The sequence below is a fragment of the Spermophilus citellus genome (assembly GCF_964194105.1).
Source record: "Spermophilus citellus genome assembly, chromosome: 10".
Taxonomy (NCBI): Eukaryota; Metazoa; Chordata; class Mammalia; order Rodentia; family Sciuridae; genus Spermophilus; species Spermophilus citellus.
In genome coordinates, this window is record NC_138197.1 from 62,780,700 (window position 1) to 62,804,749 (window position 24,050).

The window sequence follows — 24,050 nt, forward strand, 5'->3', positions numbered from 1 at the left end:
TGAAGATAGGATCTTGCTAGATTGCCCAAGCTGGCATCAAACTTTGTATCTTCTGGCCTCAACTTCCCAAGTAGCTGGGATTAAAGGCATGTGCCACTGTACCCTGCTAGGTAGCATTATTTTTAAAAGCTCTTTAGATCTAGTGTGCAGTCAGGGTTGAGAATGACTGCTTTAGATGCTAGAGCTAGACAGCTATCATTGATATTTTTGCTCAAAAGCGAAGTAATATTAGTGTCTTGAGAAGTATGGCAGGAATCATAGTACAACATTACTAACAAAATGTTTTCTGAATAATTAAAAGGTACAAACTCTTGTACATAGGTTCTTAGGTGGTGGTCACATGAACTATTAGTTTGGCTCGTAATAAATACTTTGCTAAGGAGAGGGAACAACACAAATGTGCAATTGTGTGTCTTTGCAGTGGTGTTTAGTTTGGTAGGGTGGAAAGGAAGCAAATTAAATAGAATATGGTGTTATATAGTACTAATGTAGTAGGATGTTTTCAGGGGTACAAAGAAAGGACAGTTCTGTTTTAGGAAAATGCAACAAAAGTGATATTTGAGATGACTCTTGACATGGAAAGATGAAGGCAGATAAGTATTCTAGGCACAGGTAAAGGTGTACTATTGAGAAATAATGGCATCCATGCAGAACAAGCAATTTGCTAGCAGTTTGAATAAGTATAGCTATCTGTCCTTTATTGAACTTATAGAAATAACTGGATTTAGTGATTATTTAGATATGAAAGTTTTGAGTTTTGTATGATTCAGGTTTCTGATTTGGGCCTGGGGGTACTGGTTGGTATCTTTTTTTTTTGGAGACAGGAATCCCCTGTGTTTCATCTGTCCCAAACCCTGTGTTTTTACCCATCAGCAGGAACAGGGTTTTTTAAAGAGGTGATTCTGAGAAAATGAGATTGGGGAGGAAAGATCAAGGAGAACTTCAGGGAAAAGATCGGGGAGGAGGTGGTTAGAAAAAGGAAGATAAGAGAAAAGATCAGGAAGGAAAAGGTTAGGGAAAAGAAGATCATGGAGAAGATCAAGAAAGAGAAGTTTAGGGAAAAGAAGATCAGGGAAAAGAAGGTTGGGAAAAAGAAAAAAATATGTAAGTTTCAAAGCAGAAGGGATGTAGTCAAAGCATCCAGTGAACCCCTGTTACATTTCCACACTGTCAATTTCTAGCTTCCATTTCTATGGAAAGTGGGCAATGACATCTCCAAGCTGCTTCCTGCTAAAATGGGGTGAAGTTGGAGAAAGTAACCCAGAGTCCTTGTTCTCTATCAGATGGGGCTTGGAGAGTTAAGGGCATTCAGCATCAGAGCAGTCCAGAGGTCCACAGTGGCAGATGGCAGGTGACTGGACAAGGCATATGCAAAAGGCAGGGATTATGCTAAGACAACAATAAAGACAGCAAAGCATTACATTTTTGTAAATAATTAGAACAGAAACAATTACTATTTCAGCCAGTCTCTGAAAATGATGAGGACAGGAACTCATAATCATATCAGTTAAAAACAGATGAAGTTCATCAATATAGGAGGTTAGAAAGATTTGTAGGACTATAAAATCAGACTCAAATTAACTGAGGAAAAGTTTGCAATTCTTATGATTGTTATTATCAAGAACCCTTCCTTTACAGCCTTCAGCTTTACTTACTTTTGGTATGGCTGACACAAGTGTAAAAACTTAAGTTACATTAAAAAAAAAAATTGGTTTTCCTTGTAAATGTCCATGTAGGACTGTGTTTAAACTATACTCCCTTGCTAGGTGTTTAAGACCAAGTTGGTCAAAACTAACTTTGTTCCTATCTATTCTTAGAGTCAGCTGAGATTTCTCAGAGATCACTCTTGGGGACATGTGCAAAGAAGCCTCCTGGCTCCTTTAGTGTTCCTTTACCAAATGGTGCCATCTGCCAGGATGGGTATGTGGCATTTCTTGGAAGCATCAGGGACATTTCCATGTCCAATGACTCTTTTCATTGCAGTGTGTGCACTGTCTTCCTGTTCTCTTGATCTCCCTGATCCACAGATAAGTGACTCACCAGAGTTGCAGAGCCCACAAAGGGGTCCCATCGTTCTTTGGGTCCAGCTGAACTTAGAGGGCAAGAGCCAAATTTTCCTTGGCCTTTTTACTTCATTGACTTTGGTCTCCAAGTTTTTGGTTTTAAACAGCCAGCAAGCCAGCTTAATAGGTTATGACTTCAATATCTATAATTTTATAGTTACCCCTTTCATTTAACTGGGGTTAGCATTAGTACTGGAAGTCAGTATTATGTACTATCTGTCCTGTAGGTGATGGCTTATTATTTCAGATTAACCCAGGTTTTATTTTTTTTTTAATTTTTTAAATAAGAAGTATCTCTACAAAACACTGAAAGATAACAATTATAAAGTTTACAAGGAAAGTACAAAATGAAATTAACAGAGCAAAAACATTCAGTTTGTGTCATAGCTATGAACCAAGAAAAATGATTTTTATACTCTTGAACTTTTACTTGGTTATATATTATATTCTCTGAGATCACAGTAATCTTTGCAACAATAATCAGTCTTTTGAACACAACTTTAAATGAGCTGAAGTCTAGCCTATATTGGAGCCATTCTAACATGGAGTAAGGCGGGAGGCAGAGTCTTATTTCAGTTAAGGTGGGGCTCTTTACAAATAATACAACATTATATATGAAATGTGAATCAAAGAAAGGCTAAGAGAGATTTTAACTTTCTTTTTGTGGAAAAAGTGGCAGAATGCTTTCATGTTTTACAGTGTCACTTTTTTTTTTTTTTTTTTAAAGAGAGAGTGAGAGAGGAGAGAGAGAGCGAGAGAGAGAATTTTCAATATTTATTTCTAGTTCTCGGCGGACACAACATCTTTGTTGGTATGTGGTGCTGAGGATCGAACCCGGGCCGCACGCATGCCAGGCGAGCGCGCTACGGCTTGAGCCACATCCCCAGCCCTACAGTGTCACTTTTAAATAGATCAAGCTCTCCTTATTGACTTCCTGGTTGGTATCATTGACCAAAATAGGGAAGACAGGAGATGAAGTAGTTTTCTGAGAAGTGTGAAGTACTGTTTTGGCATATTGAGTGGAAGGTGTGGAGCATTACCTTGAAAGGAGCTGAGATGGAGGTGGAAATATGGAGTTATTTATTTAGAAGAATCATTTTCTTAGCATTAGTAAATGCACTCTGAATTCTGAGTATATATTATGTGCAAAATTTTCTTTTTTGGGAGGATTGAACCCAGGAGCACTTAACCACTGAGCCACACCCCAGCTCTTTTTTGTATTTTATTTACAGACAGAATCTCCTGAGTTGCTTAACGCCTTGCTAAGTTGCTGAGGCTGGCTTTTAACTTGTGATCCATCTGCCTCAGCATCCTGAGCCACTGGGATTACAGCACGTGCCCCTTGTCTGGCCTTTGTGCCAACTTTTCTAGGGGCTTAATCAGTGAACAATAGAGATTCATATAGCTCATGTTTCTAGTAGTACGGAATCAATAATGTGCATTAAATGTAAATTATATAGTAGCCTAGATGATTAGTACTATGAAAAAGCAAGATTGGGGGATCTGGTTGTTAAGTGATATTAAATGGACATTAAGAAGTGTCATTGTAGTAAATTAACTCTGCAGGTATCTGGAGAACATTCTAATCTTGTCAGTGCAAAAAGTACATCTAAAGTATGAGGTTAAATGAAACTTTGCTATTCACTAACTGTAGTTGGCTGTCAAAATAGCTGCTGGGTGAAAATAAAAAATGAAGGGAATGAATTTGGGAAGGAAGGAAAATTGTGCTGAGTATGTTTAATAATGGAAGTTTACTAGATCAAAATGCAGTTATTTTATTTCCTAAATTGCTACTATAGCTGGTTTGAATAACATGAAAAACCAGTATTATCACCTTAACTTTGGATCCAAATGCGTTTTTTTTTTTTTCTTTGAGGTACTGGGAATTGAACCCAGGATCGCTTTACCACTGAGCTATATCCCCACCCCCACCCCATGCCTTTTTAAATTTTGAGACAGTCTTCTTAAGTTGTCTTAAGAAGTTGTTTAAGCTGACCTTGAATTTGCTGAGACTGGCCTTGAACTTGGAATTGTCTTGCCTCAGTCTCCCCAGTTGGTGGGATTATAGGCATGCACCTCTCTGGCTCAAAGTGTGAGTGGCTTGACACAAAGATATTGCCCTGATTTTGTTTTCTGAATTTCCTGGCTGCTTTTACTTGGAATGGCAGTCCTGCCTTCCTCAGCCCTCTGTTGAAGTTAACTCAGTGGACACTTCTAGGAGATGCTTATTTTCTTTCTGGAATTAAAACCCATGATGGTATATTAAACTTACCTTCTTTATTAATTATAGCATGAGAGGGATTTTTTGTTTGTTTGTTTGTTTGTTTGTTTTTTAGAATTTGGAACCAGTTAATGCACACTTCTAAATGAAGTCTTCATTTTCCACATTGGATTCTAATTCTGTTCTCTAATTTTGATGTTGAGAGTCCTTCCATTTTCTGTTGTATTCAGTTTACATAACCTGTTGAACTAGAGAATTTTACTGGAATACTTTTGAGGCTCCATTAATGTGAGGAGACTTAGTGAATTGATGACACAGTAAGTAGCAGAATCACTCACTGGGAGTCCGAATACCTTTATATAAATTTAACTAACAGGTTGTGGGATGGATCTCCTTTGTAAATCTGGATAATATACTGCTAATCAGAAAGTTGTACCAAACTTCCGTTTGAATGTAAGGTAATGTTAGCATATTTTCTCCCCTAATTATTCTAATAATTTTCTCCCCTAATTGCATTATCATCTCCTCCTCTGTTTTGTTTTCTGCTACCTTCATTTAAGATCCACCTTCAGGTCCATCTTACAGCCCAATGTTTTTTCTTTTCTACATAATCAAACTGTCTTTCTAGTTTAAATAACAGTACAGAATTGCTTATGGAATCTTTCTTATTTATATTCCTGCCTTACTCAATTATAGATTTCTTAAGGATGAGAGAAATTCAATGTTTTGTTATGGGGCCTTACCAGAGCTGTTTGATTTTAAAATTTTTTTGTGTTAGTGGATGCGATTTATCTTGCCAAAATCAAGCCCTGTTTAATTTGACAGTTATTATGCATTCTATTTTTATATTCTTTATTTTGGAGATATATATATGTATATATATATACACATATATGAAATTACTATATATATAGTAATTTGATTAAAGATAAAACATTCCAGTACTGCTCATTTGTAAAAGCATAGGTAGTTATGGTAAATAATACGTTTAAAAACTAAATACTTGCAGATTCTCTGAAGATGTTAATTGTTAATTTAGTATTGTAGTGTACTCACTGGAAGATAGAAGTTTTCAAAAATGAAATAATTGATTACAGGAGATTACTTTATAGCCTACCCCTCACCCCAGTGATCGGGATTGGATTGAACTCAGGACCTCATATGTGACAGGCGAGTGCTACCACTGAACTAGTATTTTGTTTAGTTGCACAAGTTGAACTGAATATGGGATTCTCTTCTCTCAGCCTCTGAGTAGCTGAGATTACAGGCATGCACTGGCATTATACTGTGACTTCTATATTTTAGCACTGTATTTATAGAAAGTTTAGCAGTTTAACTATTGTATTGATAAAATAAGCTTCCTTTCATTAAATTATTCACTATATGTATAAAAATTGAAATTTTAAGGAAAAGCTTTTAAAAGTGAACTTATTAAGATGAAGAGAATTTATTTATTAAACGCTTCAACTTGCAACTGATTTTTGTAGCTCTTCATGAGGTGCTTACATACTCTTGGGGTGTCCTTGGGTATGGAGTCAGATAAAGTTGTTACAGGATTAACTGTAGGAGTTGATACTGTAGTAGCACTAGTGTGATGTCTGTTTGATGGATGCTACTTGTTTCTTGTAGAAATTAAGAATACTATACAGGTTGATGCCTAGCAGAATTGATAACTAGATGTAGGAAATGCAGCAAACTTTATTATGTGATTAGGATTTTGATGCCAGATAAATTTGTGTTTTTGGTTTTTTAAAAAAATCTTTATTGTTGTTTAATTTTGTGAGTTCTTTGTGTACTCTGGATATTAGGGCTCTATCTGAAGTGTGAGTAAAAATTTGTTCCCAGGATGTAGGCTCCCTGTTTACCTCTCTTATTGTTTCTCTTGCTGAGAAAAAACTTTTTAGTTTAAGTAAGTCCCATTTGTTGATTCTTGTTATTAACTCTTGTACTGTGGGTGTCCTATTAAGGAATTTGGAGCCCGACCCCACAATCTGTAGATCGGAGCCAACTTTTTCTTCTATCAGACGCAGTGTCTCTGATTTGATATCAAGCTCCTTGATCCATTTTGAGTTAACTTTTGTGCATGGCGAGAGAAGGGGATTCAGTTTCATTTTGTTGCATATGGATTTCCAGTTTTCCCAGCACCATTTGTTGAAGATGCTATCCTTCCTCCATTGCATGCTTTTAGCCCCTTTATCAAATATAAGATAGTTGTAATATTGTGGATTGGTTTCTGTGTCCTCTATTCTGTACCATTGGTCCACCCGCCTGTTTTGGTACCAGTAACATGCTGTTTTTGTTACTATTGCTCAGTAACATAGTTTGAAATCTGGTATCGCTATGCCTCCTGATTCACACTTCCTGCTTAGAGTTGCTTTTGCTATTCTGGGTCTTTTATTTTTCCATATGAATTTCATGATTGCTTTATCTTTTTCTACAAGAAATGCCATTGGGATTTTGATTGGCATTGCATTAAACCTAGAGAACTTTTGGTAATATCATCATTTTGATGATGTTAGTTCTGCCAATCAACAAATGGGCCAAGGACCTGAACAGACACTTCTCAGAGGAGGACATACAATCAATCAACAAGTACATGAAAAAATGCTCACCATCTCTAGCAGTCAGAGAAATGCAAATCAAAACCACCCTAAGATACCATCTCACTCCAGTAAGATTGGTAGCCATTATGAAGTCAAACCACAAGTGCTGGCAAGGATGTGGGGAAATTGGTACACTTGTACATTGCTGGTGGGACTGCAAATTGGTGCGGCCAATTTGGAAAGCAGTATGGAGATTCCTGGGAAAGCTGGGAATGGAACCACCATTTGACCCAGCTATTGCCCTTCTTGGACTATTCCCTGAAGACCTTAAAAGAGTGTACTATAGGGATACTGCTACATCAATGTTCATAGCAGCACAATTCACAATAGCTAGACTGTGGAACCAACCTAGATGCCCTTCAATAGATGAATGGATAAAAAAAAAATGTGGCATCTATACACAATGGAGTACTATGCAGCAATAAAAAATGACAAAATCATGGAATTTGCAGGGAAATGGATGGCACTAGAGCAGATTATGCTTAGTGAAGCTAGCCAATCCCTAAAAAACAAATGCCAAATGTCATCTTTGATATAAGGAGAGCAACTAAGAACAGAATAGGGAGGAAGAGCATGAGAAGAAGATCACCATTAAACAGGGTCGAGAGGGGGGAGGGAAAGAGAGAGAGAAGCGAAATTACATGGTAAAGGAAGGAGACCCTCATTGTTATACAAAATTACATATAAGAGGAAGTGAGGGGAAAGGGGAAAAAAACGAGAGAGAGAAATGAGTTACAGTAGATGGGGTAGAGAGAAAAGATGGGAGGAGAGGGGAGGGAAGGGGAGTGGGGATAGTAGAGGATAGGAAGGGCAGCAGAATACAACAGACACTAGTATGGCAGTATGTAAAAAAGTGGATGTGGAACCGATGTGAATCTGCAATATGTATACGGGGTAAAAATGGGAGTTCATAATCTGCTTGAATCAAATGTATGAAATATGATATGTCAAGAGCTTTGTAATGTTTTGAACAACTAATAATAATAAAAAAAATCTTTATTGTGGTAAAATATATATCAAATTTACTATTTTAACTATTTAAAAAAATTTTTACTTGTCAATGAACTTTTTTTTTTTTTTAAATATTTATTCTTTAGTTCTCGGCAGACACAACATCTTTGTTAGTATGTGGTGCTGAGCATCGAACCCGGGCCGCACGCATGCCAGGCGAGCGCGCTACCGCTTGAGCCACATCCCCAGCCCGTCAATGAACTTTTTAAAGATTTATTTTATATGTGGTGCTGAGAAACAAACCTAGAGCTTTATATATGCTAGGCAAGCACTCTACCACAGAGCTATAATCCCAGCCCTTAACTATTGTTTAAAAATGCAATTCAGTTTCATTCGGACTGATGGAACCATTGCCAGCATCTCCAGAGCTTTTTTATCTTCCCAAACTGAAATCTCATACCCATTAAACAATAACGCCTCTTCTGATGAATTGATGTTCATTTAGATTTTCACTTCAATTTGTTGAGGGATCTGGATTTTAGCTTCTGATGTGTTTCTTCATGTTTAATTCTTCTACAAATGATGACTTATATTCTGAACAGCTCTTTTTTTTTTTTAAGAGAGAGAGAGAGGTAGAGAGAATTTTAATATTTATTTTTTAATTATTGGCAGGCACAATATCTTTGTTTGTATGTGGTGCTGAGGATCGAACCCGGGCCGCACGCATGCCAGGCAAGCGCGATACCGCTTGAGCCACATCCCCAGCCTCTGAACAGTTTTTTTTTTTAACTCCTGCATGATTGTATTTTTTGTTTGTTGCTTTATTCCAATTGTTAGTTTTTTTTTTTTTTTTTTTTTTTTTAAGCCTAGAGCACCAGGCCCAACCCTGTTTAGCTTCTGAGATAGAGGAAATAGGACATGTTCAGGGTAGGATGGCTGTAGACGTACTTTTTTTCTCTACTTTTTCTTTTAGCTTCCATGAATTGTGGATTGATTCTTTAAGTAATTAAAATATTTGAGGTTATGGCAATAATAGTCTGTTATCTTTCAAACTGCCAGGCAGAAAATTATAACTTGATCAGAAGAAATCTATATATATGATCTTCCGCAGTCAGGTAAAGTGAGTCACTTCACAAAATCTCTGCTGCATCTAGGAGCCTAACTGTTGCCCCACTACTGGGGATTGAACCCAGGGGCATTCTACCACTGAGCTATATCCTGGGCCTTTTTTATTTTGAGACAAAGTCTTGCAGAATTGCCCAGGCTCTTCTTGAATCCTCCTTCCTTAGACTACAAAATTACTGGGATGATAGCGTAGAGTGGCAGTGCCCTGGGGGCTAGCAGGGAGCCTAATCTTTGTGATAGAACACCTTCTTTATCCTTTCATGATAGAGCTTTAGGCTTGATTAGATTTATACCGCCTCCCCCCCTTAGCCTTTTTTTTTTTAATGTAGATTTATACCGCCCCCTGCGGCCTTTTTTTTTTTTTTTTTTTTTTTTAGAGTTTGGCCTCAAACTGCTGAGCTCAAGTGAGCCTCCTGAGTAGCTGGGACTGCAGTTGCATGCCACTTTCTCAATTTAGGTTTTTTGTTTTTTAATTTTTGTTTTTAAGGTAAGAATATTTCACAGATTTACAGTTTTCTTGATGGCCCCACATCCTATTTTTTTCTTTTAATTGTAGTTTGCTTACATACCCCTTACAGTTTTGAGGGGAAGTCATTAGAAAGTTCCCCATCAAGCTTTTACATAGTGAATTTATTAGCACATCCTTTGGTGATTTAATGATCATGACCATGACTTTTAGACTACTTTTGAAGCTGAGACCATTTTCTGCCAAATATAAAACTAGGGATTTTCATACAGAGGAAGTCAGTCTCTTCATCATCATTATCTTCTTATTTTCTTTAACTACATGAGATATTTTCTTTAATTTTTAAAAATTTTTTAGTTGGACACAATACCTTATTTTTTTATGTGGTGCTGAGGATCAGACCTAGGGCCTCTCACGTGCTAGGGGAGCACTCTACCACTGCACCATGATCTCAGCCCCTACATGAGATATTTTTCAAGCTAATTTTCTTTGGGTAGTGGGGTGGGATACCGGGGATTGAACTCAGGGGTGTTATGATGAAATCGCAATAAGTCACTGAGTCTGTCTGAAAGCAGGAGATGGAACATTTATTCACCATCTGGTGGTCCAGATTCACCAGCTGGCAGGCCAAGGGACAGGCTGCAAGTCTATACCCTTTGACCCCCTTCAAGGGTTAGAGCACACCTTCATATTTCAAAACCACGTAAATCACAAGTGGCTGTTGCTCTGATTCAAAACCATAAACAAACACTATGAGATCTAAAATCATAAGCAGAAAGGGTAGTGGGTCAAACGATCCTAGTTGAATACAAGTTAAAGAATAGTTACTAATGTCTAGACAATCAATTTCTGTCAGGGTACATTGTCCAAGAAAAATGGGAACCAAAAAGAACAATTTTACATTGTATAAGAATTGCCATTTTGTGGGGCTGGGGTTTTGGCTCAGCGGTAGAGCGCTTGCCTAGCACGGGTGATGCCCTGGGTTCGATTTTATTTAAAAAAATAAAAATAAAAATAAATAAAATAAAGCTACTGTATCCAACTACAACTAAAAAAAAATTAAAAATAAAAGAATTGCCATTTTGTGTTGCCAAATATGCTATGCCAAGCAACTGTTGATGGGTACTGAGGTGGGGTGTTCCCATGGGAGAAACATTTCTTATATAACATGGAGTCTCAGGGTACAATGGAGTCTGGTCATTGCCCCTATAGCCTGGCCCATAACAGGGGCACTCAAGCATGAGCCACATTCCCCAGCCCTATTTTATATTTTATTTAGAGACAGAGTCTCCCTGAGTTTCTTAGCATCTCACTTTTGATGAGGCTGGCTTTGAACTCCTGATCTTCCTGCCCCAGCCTCCTGAGTGGCTGGGATTACAGGTGTGCGCCACAGCTCCCAGCAAAGTCAGTTTTCTTAATATAAAAATGATCTTATATATCTAGTGTAATCTTTTCAGATATAAGGGTAGGGGTAAAAATATTTGTCTGGTCTGTTATAGAAAAGATTTGCTAATCTCTAATCTTCTGTATTGCTGTTTCATATAAGTGACCCGTTTTCCTGTACCCTATTTGTTTACCTAGGCTTTTGCCTTTTTGCAGTTTCTATTTCTTCTGTTCTCTGCATTAAAATAAATTTACAACATTAAAAAAACTCAAGAGGGTCTGTGTCAGAGATTATTGTGGTTTGTGTCAATATTTGTTGAGTGTGTTTTTACAGGATTGTTCATTTAACACTTTTTTCCCAGTTAAAGATTCTTCACTGACCATCTAGGGAGGAGATACAAACCTGTAGAATGTAGAAAAGCAAAAAACTAATATTATAGAAACTACTTGTCAGTAAATAAGGAGTGGCTTTGCTGATCTGCCTTTTCTTTTATTTATTTTTTTAAAAAAACTTTTTTTAAAAAAATTATTTATTTATTTATTTATTTATTTATTTTTAGTTTTTCAGCGGACACAACATCTTTGTTTGTATGTGGTGCTGAGGATCGAACCCGGGCTGCACGCATGCCAGGCGAGCGCGCTACCACTTGAGCCACATCCCCAGCCCTTTTTAAAAAACTTTTTAAAATTTTAGTTGTACATGGACACAGTGCCTTTATTTTATTTTATTTATGAGTGCTGACGATTGAACCCAGTACCCCACGCATGCGAGGTAAGCACTGTACCACTGAGCCACAACCCTAGCTCTGCCTCTTTTTTTAAAAAAATTATTTATTTAACTGAATTTTCCTATTTTTTTTGCTAGCTGAGAATGAAGTATTTGTGGTCTGTGGCTCTTCATATAATTTGTGTCTTTGAAGCTTTAAATAACCTTGAAAATAAAAGGAAAGTGATTTTTTGTCTTTGTTTTTTAGAAAATCTCAAAATTGTTTAGGAGAAACATTGCTTTAATCACTTTTTCCCTTTTTGTAACTTATATATTTTTTCCCTTAGGATGTCTGGAAAATATTTGTGTTGGAATGTAATAATTTACTACTACTTTATTTTCTCTGATACTTCCTAGTAACATAAAAACCATATTTTGTTTTTGTTTTTGTTTTTGGTTAGTGGCTCACAGAAGAGATGAAATGTGGTCTGAGGGACGATATGACTATGAAAGACTTCCAAGAGAACGAGTACCTCCTCGGAGTCACCCCAATGTAAGTTACTCTTACATATAGAATAATTCAGAACCTAGTGTCTTAATCTGATACATCAAAGCTTGACCTGTTAACAGTATCTTCAGGTGCCAGAAATTTACCAGTCTAGATTGAAAAATATCTTCGAAAAGTTTGAAAATAAGTTGAAACATTTTATTTATGTCAAAAAATGTTATATTTGTTTAAATTTCTAAAATAAAGTGTTTATATCAGATTAGTGAAGAATATTTGAGTTGTGAGTGTCAAACCATCTGTTCACCAAGAAATATTTGAGTACCTACTATTGGCTGTCTTTTATTTGTCTCTGTTCTTAAAAATGTTTGTGAATTGAATGTATGAAATTTAGAGTAGGCTTTCATTTTAGAAGAGGTTAGCTTTTATCTTTGAATAGTAACCTGTTAATGCCCCTTTTTTGGAATCCTGCAGTAGTGTCTGCTTGTGGTTGGTCAGGCACCCTAGCCAGTGGGGAAGCGGGTGGGGGGACAGGTAGGTTGCTTCTTGTTTTCTGTCTTGCTTGTCTCAGTTGCTCTAGGCCTTTTCTCAAGGAGCTTGCTATTTTGCTTATTGTTTCCAGCACTATACCTAATAGGAGCTCAATATTTATTAAGTGAATGTACATACTCTTTCGTAAAGTCCTCTGGGGAGGCCTAGGTGGGTTTTGGGAAAGGTCAAGAAATTGTAAATTTGAACTTTTGTATAGCCCCATTCTAAGCACCAGGGAATTGGGCTTGTGGTAATGATATGTGGGCATATTGTAGATTCATTAAACATCATAAAAAGGGTTTGTTTATATGTTAGCTGTTTTCTCTTTATAGTAGATTATTTAATCTGACAACTATTAGGTGGACAGTGTCATCTTCAGGGTTGTTTTGGCCTGGATTACAACTCAGGTTAGGATTGATACAAAGTAATTTAAGATGGAAAGAATAAAGAGGCCTATCATATTTCAGGATGATGGATAGATTTAATTATTACCATATGTCGTTTCTTTCCAGGTTGACATGTAGACCTTGTTTCTAATCTTAAAAAAAAAAAAAAACATGTTTGTTTTTTTTTTTTTTTAAACTTGGTACAGTTATTTTGTAGTTTACCTGGTTGGATAAGGATATGGTATAGGTGATTGTATAAGTAGCACAGGGATGGGAAATGGGATACCTTTTTTTTTTTTTTACTTAATTGCTCTTTAAGCCTCCTCTCCCTGCCAAGCATATATTTCATTATATATTTTAAATGCAGTATTTCAGAGCTTCATAAAATAATTTTCTGTGTGGGTATGCCACCAACTGGGTACCATCTGCAGGACTGTGTTCTTTTATTACCCGAGTAATCCAGATAATAAAAGAAGAGGGAAAGCAGGTTGTTGTATTGATTTAAGATTGCACGATGAATAATGAACCCGTAAGATGATACTGAAGGATCTGGCACAGAATTATTGAGGTAATATATTCTGTAATGTGGGCTAATAATTAGTAAAGGTAGTAAGGCTAAAACAAGAACAGTAGATTTAAAAAGTGAGTGAATGAGGGACAAGAAGGGCTTAGCAAGGTTAAAGGCCACAGAGCAGCAGAAAGATAGTAGTCGGTATTATAGAGCATTGAGTTTCCAAGATGATAAACTTCAGGGTGGGGATCAGTGTGTTGATGGGAATAGAAGGTTGGTATAAGGTATCGGAGTTGAGGTTCAAGAAAGTTTTGAGGATAGAGTTTGGCTTAGTGATTGTATTAGAGGCTCTCAATTTTAGCTGTACATTAAAAATTACCTAGAGAACTCTCCTCTCTCTCTCTCTCTCTCTCTCTCTCTCTCTCTCTCTCTCTCTCTCTCTCTCTCTCTTTTGTACCAGAGCCTAGCAATGCTCTCCCATTGAGCCACATTCTGAGTCCCTTACAGAGCTCTGATACCATGCATAGGCCCCATTGCAGATAATTAAATCATCTCCATAGGTGGAATCTGGACATCATTGTTGTTTAAAAGTTCACCATATGAGCCTTACACCCAGATTTAAGAAATACAGATGTAGGGCTGGAGTTGTGGTTCAGTGGTAGAGTTCTTGCCTAGCATGTGCGAGGCCCTGGGTTCGATCCTCGGTACCACATAAAAATAAATAAAGATATTGTGTCCAACTTAAAAAAAACTATATATATATATATATATATATATATATATATATATATATATATATCTTCTTTATATAAAGGCCACAGAGCAGCAGAAAGATAGTAGTTAGTATTATAGAGTATATATATATTTATATATTTTATTATATATTTTATATATAAAACAAAAAAGAAAAAGAAATACAGATGTAGATCTGGGTGTGGTGGTGCACGCCTGTAATCCCAGTGGCTCAGGAGGCTGGGCCTGGAGAATTGCAAGTTTGAGACTAGCCTCAGCGATTTAGCAAGGCTCTAAGCAACTTAGTAAGACCCTTTTTCAAAACAAAAAAACAAAAAGGGCTGGGGATGTAGCTCAGTGGTAAAGTGCATCTGGGTTCAATCCCTAATACAAAACAAAACAAAACCCCCCAAATAAAGCAACAACAACAAAAAGAAATACAGATGTAGATGAAGATTGAAAACACTGATGATGGCAGGAATTGAGGTAAAGATGATCAAAATCCTCATCCAAACAAAATCAGACATTTTCATTTAATACTATCTCTGTGTGTGTGTAAATATGAAACAGGTTTTTTCCCCCGGCACAATAGTTTCAACAGTAGAGAGCAGGTAGGGAGATGGTGTTTATATACAATTGCCTTTAGGATCAGATCAGGTATATTCAACTGTGTTTTCCTTATCTGGCTGCTTAGTTCTTTCTGGACAAGGAGGAGCCTAGGTTGCTTTTCTCTTTTCCAGATCACAGAACCTGTCCAGACTTTGTATAGGTTCTTCCCTCTCCTTTTTTCCCCTTTTAGTTCCAGTTGATTGGTGTTTGTGTTCTTCCAGTCACCTCCTAGTTTATTAACCTTTCTGTATTCCCATATCCCATCTGCCCAGGATGCAGGTATACTTTTCTTATGATGAACTTGGCCTTATCTTGGTTAGTAATTTAAACCTTCTTCTTCCTATTAATACCTTATGCCTTATGAGGGCTTTTAGGAATTATCTGTTTGTTTTCTCTGTTTACATTTTAGTTCAATAAAGCATCAGTTCTTATTCTCTTTTTGTTTTGTTAGTGGCCTGGTAAAGTTTATAGATCTCTTCTCAGAATAATGTTTTTAAATCTAGAAAATAGAAAGGCATATATTAAAGGAAACTACTTACATTTGAATGTAAGGATTAAACCATGAAAAACCTAATTTTGTGTTACAGTATTAGTTAGTAGGTTTTTTAGCTTCTCATTACTATAACAAACACCTGACATAATCAACTTCGTTTACACTTTGGGAGTTTTTAGTCCAAGATGGATTGGTCCTTTGGTGAGGTAGCATATCATGACAGGCTTTGGGTGTGGCAGAGCAAAACCATTCACTTCAAGGCCAGGGAGGAAAAAAACAAAACAAAACCAGGAAGGGACTAGGGTCCCACTATCCTTTTCTAGAACATGCCTCTAGTGACCTAAAAGACTTCCCAATAAGACTTACCTCCTAAAGGCTCCACCATCTCCCATTTATATCTCTCAGGGGAGCAAACCTTTACCATGTAGACCTTTGGGAGACACTTAAGGCCCAAACTATAGTTGTAGGTCATTAAATATCAAGAGCTACCTTTGGGGGCTTCATTACTATAATTTCGAAATAGAGTATAAATCAGACTTTGAATATCTGTAACAACAAACTATAACATGAAAATATTTTATGTCTTTTGGAGACAAATTCACCAGATAAGCTATAGTTGTTGGGTTGTTTGGTTTATATATTTAGATTGAAATGTAAATGGACTTGCTGAATCCCTGGCTTAAAGTGTTTGACACCAGAAATAAAATATAAATAAAATTATGATTTCTGGCTTTGTTTTCATAATATGTTATTTAAGTTTTCAAATCTTTGCTTACAGGACAGAGACCATCTAATATTATTTAAAAACCCATATTGAGGGCTGGAGACATAGTTCTGTGGTAGAGTGCTTACCTAGCCTGTGCAGAGTATAAAGAACAAATGAAAAAAAAAACCCTCATACTGCTTGGGAGTGGTGGTTTAGGCCTGTAATCCCAGAAATTTGGGAGGCTGAGGCAGGAGGATTACAAATTTGAGGCCAGCCTTGGCAACTTAGTGAGACTTTGTCTAAAAATAAATAGATTAGATAGATAGCTGGGATGTAGCTTGAGAAGTCCATTGCCCCTGGGCTTATACCCCTGGTAACAAACAAACAAATATGAAACAAAACAAAACAACTCCCATATTGACATGTAAGAATATTCATAAGCAGCATTATTCATAACAGCTTCAAACTGTCAACAGTGCAGATGTCCAACAGTAGGTGGATTAAATTATACAGCACTGGGAATAAATGGGCTATTGCTAGAGACCAAAACACAGATGAACCTTTCAGACATAATATTGAACAAAAGAAGCTAGATACAAAAGTATATCCTGTGTGTTTCCTTTTATATGAAATTGTCAAACAGGCAAAAGTAGCTAGAAAAATGGTTATTTGGGGAGGAAGAGGTACCAAGAGAGCACAGGATGGATTTTGCTGTGCTGGGAGTGTTCAGTGTCCTGATCTGGGTGGTAATTATACAGTAATTTTATCTTGGGAAAATTCATGCAACAGTACATCTATTATTTGCATACTTCTTGTAAGAATGTCGTATCTCAATAAGTTTAAAGTTTTGGAAAGGCAGCATATATTTTTCTAAGTATAAAGTTTTAGCTAATTCTTTTTTTTTTTATTGGTTGTTCACAACATTACAAAGCTCTTGACATATCATATTTCATACATTAGATTGAAGTGGGTTATGAACCCCCAATTTTACCCCAAATGCAGACTGCAGAATCACGTCGGTTACACATCCACAATTTTACATAATGCCCTATTAGTAATTGTTGTATTCTGCTACCTTTCCTATTAGCTAATTCTTTAAAAAGTGAGCACCCACTATCATAGTTCTTGGGATGAGGGAATGTGATGCTCTAATTTTATTTTGTATTTGAATTCCTAGCAAAAAGCAACTTTACTGTATTCTTTATCTTTTTCATACTACACCCTTTGCCCTATTTGTTTCTGGTTCTGAAACACTGAAAAATGTATTTGATGTACTATTGGATATGACATAAAGTATGCAACGAAAGGGTGACTGCTGAGAAGGTACCTCCTACCATAGTATGACTTAATTAATAAAAGTAGCTGTTGTGTGAACTTCTGGCTTTGATAAACCAGGAAAGGCAGTTGGATATTCATGAATTGTTGTGCTGATACTGAGTTATATTTAGCATTGGGAATCTTATCCTCAGCATACAATTTGGCAAACGTATGAATTATTATTTTTGTATTGCATTCTTTTAAATTCCTGTATATAAATGTGGATAATATGTTACTTTTGTAAGTTACTTTTATATATATATTTTATATAGTCTTAAGTAGGTGCATAGAAGACTAAAGTCCAAAGATGTACACTACAAAGAATCTGGGATATAAGCATGTCCATTCCACTATAGGAAGGAAATGAATTATCATAGAATATCTACATATAACTTCTAGATACCTATAAGATCTTTATTTTTAAAAGTGTACTTTCTGGTATTGGGGGTGTAGGTCAGTGTGGGTGAGGCCCTGAGTTTGATCCCCCAAAACAAAACAAACAAAAAAACTAAAACCCAGAAACAAAAACAAAACAAAACCTGAACAAAAATACTTTGTGTGGTTTAACATAGAATTTCTGTAAGGTTAGTTATTTAATTTCTTAGCCTTTATCAGGTTTTGTGACAGAACGTCTTTTAGATATCTGCAGACTTCAGTTGTGGGAGTCTGTCTTGTTAGCCTAGTGGGGAACAGATAGGTAATATGGAAATTCTGATGAGGCTGCAACATAAAGTATTGATTTTCTGTTGGATTACTTGAAAATGGAGAGAAATTCCAGTTTCAGAATTTTTGGAGAATATAAAGTTTGAAAATCAGGTTCAGAGCATTAGTAACTTATAGTACTATAACTAGGCTGAAGCAGTCTGATCTTTTTCTACCTGCCTTATTTTTACTTTATTCTTATTTTACATTAGTATAGTAAGTAGATTTTTCTGATTTTTGACAGCAGTGGTGAGAGTAGTAAAACTCAGTAAGGATGTCAAGACCAGCAATATTTTTTTGTCACATTCATATTAGTTTTGAGTTACATAATTAGGTTTTATAATCAAGTAGTTATTCTGTTTATTCTTGGGACCAAAAGTATTTCAGATTACATTTGTTTTTTTCAAATTTTAAAATATTTACATGTAAATAATGTCTTTTTTTTCTTAAAACTGTTTATTGCGTAGTTTTTTATTTGTATATGACAGCGGAATGCATTACAATTCTTATTACACATTAGAGCACAATTTTTCATATTTATGATACTATACCTAGTATATTCACACCAACTCATGTCTTCATTTCTGTACTTTGGATAATAATGATCATCATAATTCTACCATCGTTAGTAACTCCATACCCCCTCCCTTCCCCTCCAACTCCTCTGCCCTATCTAGAGTTCGTCTATTCCTCCCATGCTCCCACTCCCTGTCCCACTATGAATCAGCCTCCTTATATCAAAGAAAACATTCAGCATTTGGTTTTTTTGGGATTAGCTAACTTCACTTAGCATTATCTTCTCTAACTTCATCCATCTACGTGTAAATGCCATGATTTTATTCTCTTTTATTTCTGAGTAATAGTCCATTGTATATATATGCCACTTTTTTTAATCCATTCATCTATTATTGAAGGGTTTCTGGGTTGGTTCCACAGTATTAGCTATTGAGAATTGTGCTGCTATAAGTTATTTTAGAGGTGGGATCCAAGTCTAAACATGAAATTAATTTGTGCTTCATATGTACTTTATACACATACTTGAAATTGATTTTATATGTTTATTTTATTTTGACTGTGATCTGTCCCATGAAGTTAGGTGTGAAATCTAGTTGTAGGGTCATGTTAGGCACCCCCAAATTTTCAGATATTGGAACACATCAGACTTTGGATTTTTGGATTAGGGATAGTTAACCTGTGTAATGATATTTATGAAATTTATTTTTAAAATTAATTAAATATTTCTGCAACTCTTATAATGACAATATTTCTCCTAGAGAGTTTAGCCAACCAAAAATACATTTTTTTTAGTGAATTAAGAACATGATTTTGTTAATATCTGAAGCTTTGTGGAGAATATATATATGTGCATAACAATTTCAAATATTCCTAAATGTAATTGTACTCAAAGTATAATCAAGAAACCTTTCTTTTGTTCAACTTGAAATTAAGTTTACTTAATTTAGTAATTTTAATTATATGCATATTTAAAACATTGTTTACAGTGTGTTAATATTCAAATACTTGTTTCTTATAACAAGTATTATTTTTCTTTTTTCCTGAAACACTTTTATTCTAGACCTTCATGTGCATATTTTAATTACTGTTCTTTTTATACCTTTATTTTTTTTTTTTTAGTTGTTAATGGACTTTTATCTTACTTATTTATATGTGGTGCTGAGATTCGAACCCAGTGCCTCACACATGCTAGGCAAGCGCTCTACCACTGAGCTACAACCTCAGCCCTTTTTTATTTCCTTTTAAAATTGACTTATTTCTATTTATTTTTTGTAGTGCTGGGGGTCAAACCCAGGATCTTGCATATGCTAGATAAGTAAGTTATACCCCCCAGTTCAATGGTTTATTAAATAGTGTTCATATAAATTTACCCATGTTAAGTATAACATTTCCCAGTATTTTCTTTTGAAAGTTTTCAAACATACAGCAAAATTGAAAGAATTTTATAATGAACAGCCATATATTTACCACTTATATCCAACCATTTACATTTACTGAACTTGCTTTATTATATATATATTTATTAAATATATATTATATATTTATTATATATATCTTATTTATTATATATATACCTATTCTTCCTACAAATCTATCTAAGCTTTTGGTGCATTTCAAAGTAAATTGTGGATCACAATATACCCCCTAAAACGTGTTATTAGAGAGCACTATTTTATTAGTTTAAGTTGGAAAATTGCATACATGAAATGCAAAATCTTAAGTGTTCACTTGCTGAGTTTTAATTTAATGATATTCCGTTGTGTAGAGCTACTCTAGGGGCTGTTTTAATTTTGGCTAACAGAATTGCAAGAACTTAACTTTCTTTTTGTTGTCACTATCTTCAGAAGAGAAATTATATATTCTTGGTCACATTCTATAATAATATGTCGTAGCTTTTGGGGGGCAGTAACTATTGATTGATTATAAAACCTAATTATGGGGGCTGGGATTGTGGCTCAGCGATAGAGCGCAGGCCTAGCATGGGCGGGACCCGGGTTCGATTCTCGGCACCACATAAAAATAAAGGCATTGTGCTGTGTCCATCTACACCTAAAAAATAAATATATATATATATTTTTTTTAAAAAGAAAAGGTATTGTGTTGGGTCCATCCTAAAAAAAAAAATTAATAAAACACCTAATTATGTAACTAAAAACTAACATGAATGTGACAGAAAAATATTGCTGGTCTTAACATCCCTACTGGGTTTTACTATTCTCACCAATGCTGTCAAAATCAGAAAAATCTACTTAGTATACTAATATAAAATAAGAATAAAATAAAAATAAGGCAAGAAGAAACAGATTGGACTGCTTCAGACTAGCTATCTTAGTGCCCAAAATGTAAGTTACTAATGCTCTGAACCTAATTTTAAAATTTTATAACCTCCAAAAGAATCAGTGAGTGCTGTGATAAAAATACATGTCATAAAATATGACCTCAAAACCTCAAAGCTTTTGAAAGGAAAAGTCTTCCAGCCTGTGTAATAGTTTTGAGTTACATATGGTTTTGTATGGTATTTTTCTTATAATAAAGCATGTGATAACAAAAGAAAAATAAAATTTAGATAGCAAAATAGAATGTATGTTATGTGTGAACTTATGAACTGCTTACTTTGTGACAACTACTTTTGTAGGTGCTTTATTCAATGAGTAAGACCAGCAAGGTTCTGTAAGCTATGTTCATGTTGTAAGTTGATTATAATAGGAAGTAAAACCACTAATTATTTAGATGTGCCATCATACTTACTTTGCTAGTGCACTAGTATAAGAGTCATTTTTTTTACTTTAAAAAAAATTTTTTATGTAGTTGTAGATGTACATAATGCCTTTATTTATTTTTATGTGGTGCTAAGGATCAACCCAGTGCCTTACACATGATAGACAAGTGCTCTGCCACTGAGCTACAACCTCTGTCCTATTTTTGACTTTTTATAAGGAAAAAAATATATAAAAATTACAATATAATCATCTCCCAAAGGATATATAATCCAAGCAGCAATTATCTACTCCTTGCAAATTGTGTTTTTTCTGTGTCTCTGCCATTTACTTCTTTCCCAGATTTTGAAGTAAATCAATGATTCATTTTTCAAATATAAATAAATATTTCACTATGTGTCTAATGGATAAGGATGTTTAAGGGAGGGGGTTTATATATTAACATATTTTATTTATTTTTGTAGAACTGGGCAAAGAAAAAATAAGGTGTGTGTGTATTAAACTCTGGGTCTTAGGCATGCTAAGCATATGCTCTGCCATTTAGAGAATATATTCATAGTCTCAAGAAATGTTTTGAAAGAACTGAGGTTTTCCACAAAACTTGTACTCAGTTTATAAGATTTAACATGTGGAAAGTTTGGCATTGATTTATACAGTGAATCAAATAAAAATCACCCACTTGCAACCTTTACTTTCTAAAAATGAAAGTGTTTCTCATAACAGGTAGTTATATTAACTGGAATGTATAGTAAATTAAAATACAATTTGTTACTTTTTAACAAAACATGTATACCATTTCAGATTTCTAAATTGGTAAATTAATTTGGTATGTTTTATTCTGACCAAATTTTCATGAGCATAAACTGAAAAATTATTCCATAAACCTTACAGGGCCTTGTGATGATAGTTGTCTCACCCCAAACAGTGACAAATGTGAAAATAGAAATTTCATACAAGTTTAACTGTTCAAAAAAATATTTAAGCTTATGTACTAATGTTTTTCTTTCTGTATTGTGCCAGAGTTGACAAATGATTGAGTAAAATAGACTTTAAAAAAAAAATTAGCAACATATACTTTTTACTTTTGGTCTGCCTGATGGATCACACCTTTCTTACTAACTTGGAGAAATAAATCCATTAAGTTCTATGAATATTTTTGGAAATTCTAGTAATGCCCACTGAAAATTATAATTTTTAAATGAATAGGAATATTTAGTCATTAATACGTAGATATGCATTCATATGATAATATACAAATATTTTCCATAATGAACAGAGCAATAACAGTTGCTTTCATTGAGTAAACTAAGATTTTTATATGCAAACATGATATTTGAAATATCTGCTTATGAAATAGTAGAAATGTTTCAACTCCATTGAGTTTATTTTTTTAAATATTTTTTTAGTTGTAGATGGACTCAATACCTTTATTTATTTTTATTTTTATGTGGTACTGAAGATCAAACCTGGTGCCTCCTGGAATCTCTGAAAATACGACCCTGCTTTGTTACAGACTCCCACAGTTGTCTTCATTTCCTTAATTCTTTTCATATAGAAAGGGAGTTTTCTTTAAGATTAGTTGTCTAAAGAGCAGAAATAGCACAGTGTACTTACTATTTAAACATTTTCTCAAAACATAAAGGAAATGCTCATTTGATATTCATTGGCAGATTGCAAGTTAATAGGATTTTTCTCTTTTGCTGAGTTTATGAAGGCTGGCCTTCATCCTCCTGTTTCAACCTGGAATTACAGGCATGCAGTGCTGATACTGAGGCGAAAAGACAGGTGGTCAGCGTAGATAGTAAATGATCATATGAATGATTTTATTAGGTGGTAAAGCAATTTTTAAAATATATAAATGTGATATGAGTTTTAACTACTTTGAAAGTTTTATCATGTAAAATTTACAATCTAGAAGTAACTTTCTGGTAACTGGGGCAGTTGAACAAAGCAACAGATTGCTTTGTAAAGAAGGAAGCTAACTCTATTCATGAAAGTCTTTTGAAGCATATATAAACATAACAGAATATTGTAGAATTTAATTTTTATGATTCTTTGGAATTGGAAAAATTAGTTATTCTAATTCTGTTTTTTTTTTTTTTTTTGTAGTAGTGGGGACTGAACACAGGGCCTTGTGCATGCTCTACCAATGAGGTACATCCCCAGCCCTATTTTAATTTTATGAATAGCAACTTTTGAATTAGAAATGCTTACTATGTGGCAGAATGCATGTAGCCCTGGGTTCAATTACCAGCAACACCAAAGGGGGGGAAAGGAGAGAGAGGGGGCGAAAAGGGAGAGAAAGATGTTTGTTTTAAATTGTAATTTTGTGGGGCTGGGGATGTGGCTCAAGCGGTAGCGCGCTCGCCTGGCATGCGTGCGGCCCGGGTTCGGTCCTCAGCACCACATACCAACAAAGATGTTGTGTCCTCCGAGAACTAAAAAATAAATATTAAAAATTCTCTCTCTCTCTCTCTCTCTCTCTCTCTCTCTCTCTCTCTCTCTCTCCTCTCTCACTCTCTCTTTAAAAAAAATAAAATAAAAAATAAATTGTAATTTTGTTAATTTTGGCTTAAAGATATTTGTATTTTTGCAGGGCTGGGAATTGGACCCAAGGTTTTACATATGCTAGGCAACTGCGGTATGGTACTACTTAACTACTTCCCTGCACTGTCCCCCACCCTCCCCATCCCCCCGCCCTTTTTATTTTGAGACAGGATCTAAATTGCCCAGGCTGGCCTTCATCCTCCGGTCTCAACCTGGAATTAAAGGCATGAAGTGCTGATACTGAGGCAAAAGACAGGTGG

The 24,050-nt window shown here is 35.2% G+C and overlaps 1 protein-coding gene across 17 annotated transcripts in view; it reads left to right on the forward strand.

Annotated features, from left to right (window-relative positions):
- PPHLN1 (periphilin 1) overlaps positions 1 to 24,050 on the forward strand; it is a 110,089-nt gene that overhangs the window by 6,923 nt on the left and 79,116 nt on the right. For 15 of the 17 annotated variants that reach the window (XM_081310743.1, XM_081310735.1, XM_081310745.1 and 12 more), the window contains one exon: positions 11,980 to 12,071. In XM_081310743.1, coding sequence (XP_081166869.1) covers positions 12,000 to 12,071 — 72 coding nt within the window. In that variant the 5' untranslated portion in view covers positions 11,980 to 11,999. Of the gene's footprint in view, positions 1 to 11,979; positions 12,072 to 19,801; positions 19,842 to 24,050 lie in introns of all 17 variants that reach the window. The other 2 variants (XM_081310738.1, XM_081310739.1) reach the window with 1 other exon arrangement.